General features: G+C 37.3%; 1 protein-coding gene across 3 annotated transcripts in view; it reads right to left on the reverse strand.

The window, feature by feature from the left end:
• The window catches only part of KIAA1958 (KIAA1958 ortholog), a 182,544-nt gene that overhangs the window by 54,224 nt on the left and 114,874 nt on the right, over positions 1–13,446 (reverse strand). The window contains exon 2 of one of the 3 annotated variants that reach the window (XM_006900841.1): positions 6,973–7,056. The exons of the other annotated variants lie outside the window; for them this stretch is intronic. Within the exon in view, the coding sequence (XP_006900903.1) occupies positions 6,973–7,056 (84 nt within the window). The remainder of the gene's footprint in view (positions 1–6,972; positions 7,057–13,446) is intronic. 3 annotated transcript variants of the gene reach the window in all.

The raw sequence follows: 13,446 nt of genomic DNA on the forward strand, positions 1-13,446 counted from the left end.
AAAATAATACCATAAAAAAAGAATAAACAATTTTTAAAAGAAAAAAAACCAAACACAACACCCCAAATCAGAACTGTTAGCAGTCTGCTAATATATCCTCTCTTTTCTGCTCTTACTTCATTAAATATATACCAACTAGATAATACATTAACCAGGAAGGTTTCTGCAGTGCATTTCTTTAGCCTGATTCTATTCAGTATTGTTGAGGACCTCTAAAATTATCTTAGCTTGGTTGTTTTGCTTCATGAAAAGCTATGCATTCTTGACAGCTAAAACCAAGTGGGGAGCACAAGCTATGTCTGAATCTCAAGCATTAAAAACCAAAGCAGCTGCCCTTGTTAATAGTTCATTTTAATAAGCAATTCTCTATATCCTATCATATAGCAGACAGGCAGGTAAACAGATAAATTCTAATGGGGAAAAACACAATAATTTGATAGAGATTTCCCTTAATTCTTAGTGTTTATAACTATTGCTTTCAAAAATATTTCTTTTCTAAAACATCTTTATTGCCTACTCCCTTAAGATTCTCTTTAGGCTTGGACATTTATTTCCTCCATTACCTGGTAGAAAGATTTTATTCATAGAAGTATTACAGCTTTATTAGGGCTCAAGAATTAAAAATCAAAATACTGGGAGTAATACAAAAGATATTTTTTTGGTTTGGTTTTTCTCCTCCCTCAAAACCTTTCCCTTAAAACAATTGAACATATTTTTAAAAGTAGCAACAATGAAACCCCTCTATAGGCACCAAATGTGCAGGTAAGCAAGGCCAACCTCCTTGGTAGACTGATGTAAACAAATGACACCTTGCTGGTTAGGGAACACAAACTGTGGACTACAGGAATTAGCTGGCTTACTACAGCCTCAAGGACAACTCCTACTTGTTATGTTAGTAAATTTACTTGGAAAGGATTAAGAGGCCTATGGCACAGGAGAATAAGCACTGGGCTGCTAACCAAAAAGTTCAGTGGTTCAAACCCACCAGGTACTCTGATGAGTCTGCTCCCACAAAGATGTATAGCCTCAGAAACTCTCAGGGGTAGTTCTACTTTGTCCTGTGGGGTCACTATGAGTCTCAAGTCTTGATGATGGGTGTGTGTCTGTGTCTGGAATGCTTTTACAAAACTGAACACAACCACCATCACTTGCTGTACATAGTTTTTCAACCTTTGTAAAGGCTTTACGTCTTTTCTTGCACTAAAGACTAAAAACTGTAAGCTCCGGGGTTGACTCACTCTCACAGACACAGTTAGGAACTCACCTCCCGGCAAGCCTGCCTATGTCCCATGTCAAAATAACGTCAATAATGGGGTTTGAATAACATACTTGCTAGGTGGTGGCATCTCAATCAATTTGGAGTTGAATGAATATTGATGATTTTATTATACTAAGGATTTCCCTTGTAATTTATCACTTCCAGAGGATATAAGAAAGCATGACAAATTATCTTGTAAACAAACAGCTACAGCACAAAAACACAATGACTAATGGGCTCTGGGTCTAGTTTCAGATGCTAATGTAGTTATTATTAATTGTGATATCGGCAACTCATTTTAATTTTCTCATTTATAAAAGAGAAATGATGATACTTCATAGGGCTACTGTGAAAAATTAAGTGAAACAATTAGAACGATGGTATATGGTGATTGCTGTTAGGTGCCACTGAACTCTCAGAGACCCTAGACAGAAGTGGCATTCACTTCCTAAACAACATGCCTCTGGAAACTCTAGGAACTTTGATAAATGACAATAGTTATAGAAAGGCTTCAGGCCTTTTGCTCATAAGGCAATCAACTACAAAAGCAATGTAAACAGATAGCTGTTGGAGTCAACTGTGACTCACAAGGACCCTATAAACAATGGCTCTGAATCTTGCTCAATCCTGAGCCAACCTCACAATCTCTGTACTCTCATTACCCCAGATGCTGTTTTAATGCATCTCATCTGGGGTCTTCCTCTCCTTCCACCTTCCACTCTTCCAAGCATGATATCCTTCTCCAAGGACTGGTCTCTCCTGATAACAGGCCCAAAGTATGTGAGATGGAGCTTCAAAAACATTAAATTACAGTTACTGGAGATAAATCTATACATTTTCATGTATATGTGTACCTATGTGAGCACAAAGAATGGTACAGAAATGCCTATACCTTAATTGATTTTAAAAGAGACAATTAAGGACAATTCTCTACAAAATTATCACGGTAGTATGCATTTTGCAGTACACTCTCCAAATCTACTGAAAATTCATAAATAATGTCCCAAGTGCATGAGTGTAAACAATTTAAAAATTATAAAAAGTACGATTTTTGAGGTCAGTTTTTGGGAGGAGGCTAGTCACTTAAAAATGAAACTTTTATTAAAGTAATTTTTATAGATTATTTCTTCGACAGCAAGAACTAGATTTTAAGTGTTCAGTAAATATTTGTTGATGTGACTTGTCATTTCTACCACTGGTAAAGAATATCACGTATTTGGAAGCTAAGACATATGAGGTCTGTAAGTTGATACTATGAAAATTTTGGCAAACAATGATCTGAGAAACAACACAAGCCTGATCCATGCTAAGTGATTTAATGTAGTGGAAATTTTAAGTATTATACAGTCGTACTATTTCAAATAGCGGATAGAGATTTGTGATCCACATTCAGACACGCCCTACTACCAAAGTTAACAAGCAGACTCTTAAGCATAAGCTCTTCTAGATGAAGATCCCGAATATCTCTAACTTTTCTCAAATATTATGGCTTTTTAATTTTTTTTTTCAGGATCAAAGTGTTTAAATTTTCAAGAACTGGTCACACCCAAGAGTATATTAGAAACGGACAATTATGCAGCTACGTCATCCAAATGCTGATAGATGAGTTCAACACTTTCACTGCAGATGCTGCACAACTTCCAGGCATGTCAGGGGCCCTGGAGACTATCTGGGCATGACACAGATCTTAAATTGTAAAGTACGCAAATATAGCTTTATCAGTTTTATATAAACCACAGGTTTTCTCGGGAAAGCAGCTTATTCACCTGTGGTTAATCCTTGTGGGATGTTTGCTAAAACACATACAGGATTTTGGCATCTATTTCTTGTTCTACCACAGCTTGAACGTGATTTTTTTTTTTAAAGTTAAAATTCCATCCAAAACAAGATGGCATCTGTTAGTGGTGAGTCCTCAGTATTGTTTAGATTAAAAAAAAAATTAAAGGTAGTTGCAGATAATTCAATTCAAAGAAAGAAAGAAATGTGCTTATGTTTCTACCATGCCATTCTTCAGAAAGTAGGCTTCTGAATTAAATGTGACAATGTTCCTATCTGGTTTTGAGTTAGCACAGCAAGATATAAATAAGAAAAATTCACAATCTTGATTTAGTTGTGTTCTGTCTAGATGAAAATGCAATAGATGAAAAGAGAAGTTTTCAGTTTAGTACCTTAATGCAACAATAATAGGGATCCCAAGTATTTTACATCTGCTTCATCAGTGCATACTACCCTTCTTTCTCATGGCAAACTTACTTTCCTGTCACAAAACATGTATCAAGGATCAAGAAAATGTGTTGATGCAAAGACAAAATTCACAATCACATTTTAACTGTTTCACAGACACAAAAAAATGAGTGGTAACCTCTGTAAAAATAATCTTTTACAACTGAGTTCTCTTAAAGTAGGGCATTTTATGCATTTCTGAAATGGTTTTAAAATAAAGGTTTTATAAAGAGAATTGAGAGAAAACAGTCTTGTGGTTCAAACTGAAGGAGATGCAGAATTACAGGGCAAATTTGACACCATGAAAGATCATTCAACATTCATTTTAATCCATGATCTCATCTCTGGTTCAAATCACCAGGAACTAATGACCGTGTTGCTACTGAGAAAAGCAGACAGAACAAACTCTGGAGTGAGATGACAGACAGCAACCATTTCCTTAGTTACAACCTAATTTACTTGTTTTAGCTATAATCTAATTTATTATCCTGAACATGAGGATAACTCACCTTGTTTTCACAATTGTTGAAAGGATGAAATACACATAGAAATAAATATGTTATTGTTGATATATATCTGGAGGACTATTTACCACAGTGTTAACAGTGGTTTTTTCTGGATAGTGACTCATGAGCACTATTTTTTTCCCTTTAGGTTTAGCTGCGCTTTCTAACTTTTTAATGAATAACTGATACTAATTTAAGCACAGTCCTGGTATATACATGCTGGTTCAAAAATTACAATTATCAATATTAACACAAAAACAGAAGCAAAACATTGCCTCCTCAGTAAGCTTCTTTGTTTATGAACATATAAATGGATCTTTCTTTATGGAGGAAATTTATGAAAATGAAGTTAATTCCAACACAGTGTCTATAGCAGACTTCTATTCCTGAGCCATAGGAAAGGTGAGTTTGGAAGAATGGATCTTTACATGTTTATGACTTAGTATTGAAAAGAGTTGTCCAATCAGAGGATAGCTCAGCTAATGTGATTCAACAATGCAAATTAGAACACATACAAAATTAATACAAAAAAATACCACCTACTTTCCTCCTATTAAGAATTAATGAGGGTGCCTTAAAAACAAAGACCTCCTAATAAAATATCCAAAGCCATAAAGCAATTAAGATTTGGAGCTTATGTGTGGTTTCAAATAGGAGCCTAACATAGTATTATTTTGGTTCCAATGTCAAAATTTATCCTAATTTTGAAGTATTTTTAATAACTCATCATAGCTTTTAAAACATGAAACTGAATGCCTTGGGAAAACTACCACAAATACTTCTAGCCAAAATTATTATCATTATAACTGCAATCCATTAAGATTAATGGATTTATGTATTACATATGCAGAAATTGCACATTTTCATGAATGTTTAGAATTCAACCAAATCTGGCAACAAAATGTGATATCCTAATGTGAGTGTCAATATTCCTTTGATCTTAACTACAAAGCCAAGTAACTCTCTAGAGAGAGGCCAAAGTTTAATGCTTATAAATTAATAATTCAGGGGATATGAGCTTTGAGGAGGATGAGTTAGAGGTGTTTGTTTTTTTATTGTTGTCATTTTGCTATTGTATCAACTAATGCACTGAGGTTTTTAGTAATAATTTTTCAATCTCTACCTTCTTTTTTGTGCTGTGACATAATGTAATGTCTGGGACCATTTTCAACACTTCAGTGGTTTTATATTTCTTAAATCTGATAATCAGACATCATTGATACTGATTTCTATATCAGTTGATGATCCAAGTTTAAGCATACCAGTAAAAATTAGCTAACAGTCTTTTTGCCACAATGTTAGACTTTGCATATTATTTTTAAAAATCACGTCTTCCAAAATAAATGGCACCTTAATCCCTTTCTCCATTTCAGTACCCATCCTAAAAGGAAAATATAACAGTTAGAAATACCAGGTTTTCACACATTGTAAAAAAAGAGGCACGTGTGCTAAAATTCTAATTATGCTTTTTAAAAAAATATTAAAATAATTTCATGTCAAGCCTATATTATAACTTCATATTCTTGATCAGACATAATACAAGTTTGTTTTAGCATTGCTTCCTCCTGGTTACTTAAAAATTTAAAAAAAAAGTAGGTAGATTAAAAGGCAAAAATGAGACAGGAAAGAACAAGGAGGATCTGAGGATACAGTATTTAGGAGAATTCCAAATGTTCTTTTTGACCATTAACAACAACAACAACTCCAACAAAACAACAATGAAAAAAAAAATTCCTTCTGTACTTTGTCTTGCCTGAGAATCATTATAGTTTTGTGAAGTTTCTACCAGTAAATTACATATAATCACTCACAAGTACATTTCTCTTAAGCCTATAAATATGATATTAGGAATACTAAACTATCTCCATTGGTTTGTTTGTAAAAAGAAAAATATATTATAGATTTATATTTTTTATAAAGTTAGTTAACACTGAGAGCACAGGAAAGGGGGATGAGGAAAAGTGTATAATCACAGTTTCTCTGGATACAGTAACCAAACTGGGGTCCTGCCCAAGCCACCTAGTCAAGTCGTGTCTGAGGAGGAGTCATAGGAAGCAGAGAGGATGAAGTTGCCGCTGGTGGAGTGGCCCGCCACTGACTGGGCCGCCTGCTGGCTCAGGTTGTTACAGATGAGCACTAGCTGGTTGCTCTGCGCCTCAGACAAGGTGCTGCAGCTCTGATACACACTGAAGTTGGTTTTCCTGCCAGGGATGTTGCCCTTTTCACACATAGTCTTCACCATCTTGGCCAGCTTGTTCTTGCCGAGGGCCTGGCAGTTGTACCAATGAAGAGCTGCCAAGTTCACCACGGGCTTGATGGACAGGTAGAAAGGGGCATCCTCATAACGCATGGCTGGGGGCCGTCGCTGGGCATACTCCTTATAGTCCTGGATGGGGCAGGTCTGGGGGGCATGCTGGGTGGCATATACGCGGGAGTCTGTGCCGCCTCTCTTGGTTTTGGCATTAAGATCCCCAGTGTCTTGTCCCATCCACTCCAAGTATTCCAGGCCTGTTTCTGTTACTCGGAGCCGGATATCACCCCACTTCAAGGTTGATCCGTGGAAGCCTGTGCAGTGCCCAAAAGCTTTTGTGTTGTTGAGCCAGACGAGGTTGAGCAAACCCTCGGGATTGTACCGGCTCAGCAACCCCCTTTTCCGTAGAATGAGTTCATCAGCAAAGGTGAGCTTCATGGACTTGTGGGGCTTATTTCCTTTTCCCTTGCAGCGGAGTTCGATCTGCTTCTGCTTCAGGGCCTCTTGCGAACGCTTGAACTCCTTATCCCTGGTGATGCTGTAGCCATACCTGTGTTCCTTCAGGTATCGCTCAAGCCCACACTGGTAATTGGCCAAGCTGTTGGGTTCGTATTCAGACCCATCCTTCTGCCTGGCATCAACAAAGAAGGAGGCAAGGTAGGCATCCAACTCCTTGCAAGGGATGACATAAATCTCTCTCGTTTCCGAAGGGTACTTGGAAATGAGGAACTCACGGAAATTGCGGAGCGCGGTCTGTGTGCTCCGGATGGTTTTCTCGTTCTGCTCTCTGCTGAGCTCGGCTGCTCTTTCATCCTGGTCTGCAACAAATGGGGAGGGGAGGGATAGAGAGGGTGTTGATGAGTTCAGACAATGCACTTTCTTCGCTGAAATAATGTTTCCTTTCATAATGAAAAGGGAAGGAAGGAATCCATTTTACAGAGAACTTTGGTGAACGTTATTTACATACTTGTCACTTTATAATAGCCACCTTCAGTTTCACAAATGATCTACGAGGCAACAGTATGGCCCATTGTGATCAAAATGAGCATCTCATGTCACTGGCACAAAGTTTAGTGCAGGAAGTTTGTGGAAGAAGGAGGCTAGAGGCAGCCTTTTGTTTAGGAAAAAGGTGAGCCACAAGTGTGTTTGTCTTGCTGCAATGTGCAAGTGCCCATTACGGCTGACAAATGAACTCTACAGCACTTCATTTGTGAAGCCAGAGGTTGCACTGGTTCTATTTTATTGAATTGAACGAAAAGATTTATATTTGTCAGTTTAGCATATCACTTGGGATATTTAAAAATTTACTAAACACTTATGGCAGACACTTGCTCTTCTAAAGCAATTTATGTAAATATTATTCGTAAATAGTCTGTAGGACAATGTGCAATAAATGATCAGAATATTTGGTATATTAAAAGGTAAGGAAGAAAAAACTCCATAGTTAAAAGGCAGAAAAATCAAATTAGAATTAAGGCTGCTAATGGTTAAGAAAGTAGAATAAGCTGCCTGGATAAACAGCTTTATTTTTTTCTATTTAATAGCAATACCACACACGAAGTATCTCTTCCAATTAAGGATAATTCACTCATCATTTAGTAATGTTGTTCTATAACAGTGGTTCCTCACACTATGCTTGAGTAGCTGGATAAAAGCAAACTTCCAGGTGGTGGGACCAAGAACCTGCATTTAAACTAGTAATTCCAGGCTTGTCCTGAAGGTCCAGAGAAGATACTTTCAGAAATAAAGTTCTAGTGTCTATATTCCATTAGGAAATCCTATTCTACTGTACTAATTTCTCTGTTGGCGGTGGTGTGTACTGCAGTCAAAACGGACCCACAGATGACCCTCTGGCAAGTTTCCAGAGGCAGTTAATCACATGGAAGGAGACTGCCCATCTTTCTCACACAGAGCAGCTGGTGGCTTCGAACTGTGTGCCTTCGGCATTGCAGGGCAGCTTCTTTCAACTAGACATTAAATTAAATATGCTTTAAATGAAACAGAAATGGTTTCATGAAGTAATATGTAATTTTAAATGAGAGCCTAACATTAATAATGTTGTTGTGTGTTGTTGAGGTGAAACTGATCCATAGCTGACCCTCCAGCAGGTTTTCAGAGGCAGGAAATATCATGAGAAGAGCCTGCCCATCTTTCGCTTGCAAAGATGCAGATGGATTTGAATCCCATGCCTCTGGGACTGCAGTGTAGCTTCTTACCACTAGGCCAGCCAAGTGATAATAACTGTTGTTGACTCACAGCAATCCTATGAACAAATGATCTGAAAACTGTCCTATCCTGTGCCATTGCTCACAATCTCTGATACACTCAAGTCCACTGCTGCCTACTGATAACAGTAGTAGTACTATGGAAAATAGTTTGTTTAGAAACATTGTAGCAAGGGGAAAAAAACCTCTTAAGAACCTAATTTAAAACATCATAAAAGAAAACTTTCTGATTTGAAAATATATGGTATAATAAATCTTTCGCTCTCCAGAAATATTTAGTAAAACGTGAAAAGACTTTGTTACATTGCTCAGGGGAAGTGTTTCTATTACCACAGACAATAATAAAAAGAAAATGAATATTTTTCACTATTCTTTGTATTACTATGTTGTTGCTTTGTTGTGTACCACTGAGTCAGAACCAACCAATAGCTGACCCTCCAGTGGCTGTTCAGAGGCAGTAAATCGCATAGGAGGAGATTACTCATCTTTCCCGCTTTGTATTACTTGTAGACATTTGCAAACAAACACAATTACTTTAAGGTGTTAACTATAAGGTATAATTGCCAAAATTCACACAGCTTTTTAAAATCAACTAAAACTTCCTAACTCAACTAAAACTGGCCAGTTAGATACTTTGAAAGACTCACTTGACAGATTTCATTTTAAAATATAAATGTACAAAAATATACTGTGCATTTTCAATTGATTCATCTCTCATTTAAAATAATTTCTATAGAAGTTTCAAGGGCTTATACATGGAAAAGAAAGATGTCTAGCTTTCAATAAAAAAAATACAATAGCTAAAAGTAACTCTGCCGCTATGACGTCTTTAAATATTTATGTGAGAAATCCAAGAGGGCCAGCACATCTGGGGTTTTTTGGGTACATGGTCAACTTGCTGTGACAGTGGTCTCCAAACTGAGGAACATGAAAAAATTCCCAAGACATGTACATCCACAGATTATTTTAGGGAAAATGTTTTCAGTTCTTCAACTTCATACATTTACTTGCCTGACATGAAGAATGTTTGCACTTGTTACTATCCTAAATCCACTATGGTGCATATTCCAGGGTGTGAAAGACTTTGAACAGACCATCCCCTCCAAAATTGGATTTCATCTAAAAACCAAAACTCTTCGAGTTTCCTGTGCTTCTCTGTCTTGCACATATTTCAGTTTAAATCAGGACAGCAGATATGGTATAGGAGAGGTTCATTATTTTAACTAGTGCTAGAGTATCTTGCAGGACTACCATGACAAAGCAGATTTTTAAAAATGGTTTAAATTTTCTTTCATATTCAGAGTATTTTATTTGCTGTGAATTTAATAAGTTTTATTAAGTTATTTCATCAAATATTGATTCTGGTACACCTAATCCTCATCTTCATGGTATAAAATATTCAATATTATCTCTTTTAAAAAAATAAAATGATTGAAACTTATGATGAAAAGCTTTGGATGTCAATTTTCAAATAAGCAGGGAATATATCCTACATTCTCGCTCCCATCCCACCTACCACCACCAAATTCTCTTGCTAAGGGTAACGTGAGCAAAAAAAGTTTCAAAGTCTTTAGACTCTGTTTCAGCACATTTGCTTCCAGAGGATCTGATGAAGATGATGCAGGACTCAGGGACCACAGTTGAACATGGGCCTCACGCACCTGCAATGGCTCCCTGTGTCAGGGAGCAGCTCCCCCATGTCTATGTCACACAGCTGACTGACACATCAGCACCTCTATAATGAGCTCTCAAGCTCAGCTTTGTTTTCAAGACTTTCCCTTCAACTTTTGCTGTCTGGGTCAAGCTCTGCTAGGAAAGCCATTCCTCTTCAGGAAAAAGAAAACAAGAGAAATACCACTCCTTCCTCACAGCCTGGCATGCTCTCTAACAGAGTTGCGAGAGCAGAGAAACCCTCATCCATTTCATGAAATTGTTATTGTGGTTAAATGCTGTTGAGTCAACTAGGGCTTGAAGTCACTCTCTGAACAGATCAAAACCTTGCCGTATTCTTTGCCATCCTCATGATTTCTGATATACTTGAGCCCACTGTTAGTCACTGTATCAACCTATCTTGTTGATAGTCTGTCTCCCTCTTTCTCTGACCTCCACTTTCCTCAACATGAAGTCCCTTTCCATAGACTAGCCCCACTTGATGACCCCTCTAGAGTATGTGAGATGTCCTTGCCTCTAAGAATCACCCTATTCTGGCTGCACTTAATCCAAGACAGACTTGTTTATTCTTTAGAAAGCAGGAAACAGCTCTAATATAATGCAAGAATAAGACAATTCTTCACTAATAACAAAATAAGACCAGGGAATAATATTAACCAAATGTAGAGCTGCTACAGCTATGCTGCATTTATGACTAGTTTTAGAAAATTATGATTCACTTTTAAAACAACCTTTTATTTCTAATATATACACCAAGTAGACAAATCAAAACTGCATGAAACTGATTTCTACAAATGGAATACACTTGTGTATTTAGTGTCAGCTAACGAAACAAACACTAGCAGCCTGATGCCTTTCTCACCTGTTCTTTCAGTCACTATTCCCAGTAAGACGTCTGCTAACTTTTAATTCTAACACTATAGATTCGTTCAGCTCTACCACTGTAATTGATACGGACGGAACTTTAGAGGATAAACCTTTTTGAACCTGGCTTCTTTTGCTCAACATTATGCTTGTAATTTTTATCCACTGTGTTGTGAGTTGCTGAACACGTTGAACAAAGGATGGAGCCATCTCCATTCTTGATTCTCAAAGCCAGTAAAGGCTCACTGAATGTGAGATTTTTTAATTCATTGTTGCACATTTTCTCCCTCTCTTGCCCCTCCTGCCCTCTCTGCAATACACTCCTTTTTCCAGATTGTTATGATAAATGTAATGCCTAATCATATATTCCTTTTGGACAATTCTTCCCCTCATCTGTTCTACTGCAGTTCACGATCTAGCCACTCTTTTCCCAATCCATGGCCCCCTATTTTATAAGAGCAGTGTTATGCAGTATTTGTTCTTTTGTGACTGATATATTTCACTCAGCATAATGTCCTAAAGGCTCTCTCCATATTCTGTAATGTTTTACAAGTTAACTGTTTTTCAATGTTGTGTAATATTCCACTGCATGACTGTTTCCTAAGTTTTTCTATCCATTCACTTATTGACAGGCATTTGGGTTGCTTTCATCTCTTTGCTGTGAATAATGCAATAAACATGGGTGTGCATACATACGGTTGAGTCATGGCTCTGGTTTCTTTAGTGAATATTCCCAGTAGTAGAATTGCTGGTCAAATGGTATTTCTATTTCCAACTTTTTGATAAAGCATCAGACCGCCTTCCATAGTGGCTGTACTATTTTACATTCCTATCAGCCGTGAATGAGAGTTCCAGTATCGCCACAACCTTGTCAGTATTTGTTGTTTGCTGCCCTGCGGAACTTTGTTATTGTTGCTGGGGTGAAATGGTATCTCATAGTTGTTTTTATTTGCCTCTGAGAGTTCGGGATTTTGAACATTTCTCCATGTGTTTGTTGTCATCTGAATGTCTTCTTTGATAAACTGACTACCCATACCCTGTGCCCATTTTGTCACTGGGTTATTTTTTTCTTGTTGAGATGTCATGAGCATGATACATTCTTCCATTTCTTCAGAGCTCTTTTTGTTTCTTCTTATAATGTTTTATAATGTAGCAGTTTATACTTTCTTTGTATAGGTCTTTTGTGTCTCTAGTTAGATTTGCTCTCAAGCATTTCATCTTGTGATTAACTATTGTAGTTGATATTGTTTCTCTTAGCTCCATTTCTGTTGATATTGTTTCTCTTAGCTCCATTTCTATATTCTCTTTGTCAATGTAGAGAAATCCAAATTATTTTTGTACGTCGATCTTGTACCTTGCTACTTGGCTGAATTGGTTGACTATGCCCAGTAGTTCTTCTCACTGGATATTTAGTGTTTTCTAAGTATACTATGATATCATCTGCATACAGAGATAGTTTCACCTTCTTTTTGTCAGTTTCTTTCCTCTTATTTCCTTGTCTTGCCTTATTGCTATTGCTAATACTTCCAGTACAATAATGAATAGAAGAGATGACAGTGGGCATCCTTGTCTTGTTCTCAAGGGGAATGCTTTTAATCTTTTTCAATTGAGAACATTACTGGCTCTTGGTTTTGCATATATACTTTCCACTGTGTTGAGCAAATTCCCCTCTATTCCCATCACTGAATGTATTAGCACATAAAATCTACTATACGTCATGGAAGACCTGTCCCCAAGGGTCTCACAGTGTTCTATGCCAGACTAAACCATAACCATGAACCATTCATTACTTGGTTTCCTTGCTCATAGACTGCAGGCACTGACACAGGTTGCACAGTGGGGGGGAAAATCAAAACCAAAACCCAACCATACTATATGAAGAATGTTTTTATTTATGAAGATTGTGGCATTCCTCCATAGAAAGGCAGTCAAACGTCACTGTTCTGTTTGACTTTGTTGTGAGAAATATAGCTTGGGTTCTAAATAGCCATACATTTTCCACTGTTGTTGTTGCTGTTAGGTGCTGTTCAATCAAGTACAACTCAAAGGGACCCTAGGAACAGCAGATCTGAACCCTGTCCTATCCTGTGCTGTCCTCATTACCTGACATATTGCTGCAATCACTAAGTTATTCCACATGGTTCAGGGTCTTCTCTTTCACTGACCCTCCACTTTTCCAACCAAGGAAAAGCCTCTCCTAGCAACATGCCAAAAGTATGTGAAATGAAGCTTTGCCATATTTGCCCCTAAAGAGCACTCTGGCTGCACTTTCTCTATATTTTTTTTACATACAAAAAAAAAGATATAGCTTTTCATTTTCTTTATATTAAGAGAAGTATATAGCACAGCTGGCAATCTGACTGAATGAGTCACTGTTTGTTGTTGTTGTTGTTATGTGCCATCGAGTCATTTGCGACTCATAGTGACCCTTTGTACAAGAGCCCTTAA

The sequence above is a fragment of the Elephantulus edwardii genome, unplaced genomic scaffold, assembly GCF_000299155.1.
Source record: "Elephantulus edwardii isolate Elephantulus edwardi_28Jun2011 unplaced genomic scaffold, EleEdw1.0 scaffold00297, whole genome shotgun sequence".
In the NCBI taxonomy this organism is placed as follows: domain Eukaryota; kingdom Metazoa; phylum Chordata; class Mammalia; order Macroscelidea; family Macroscelididae; genus Elephantulus; species Elephantulus edwardii.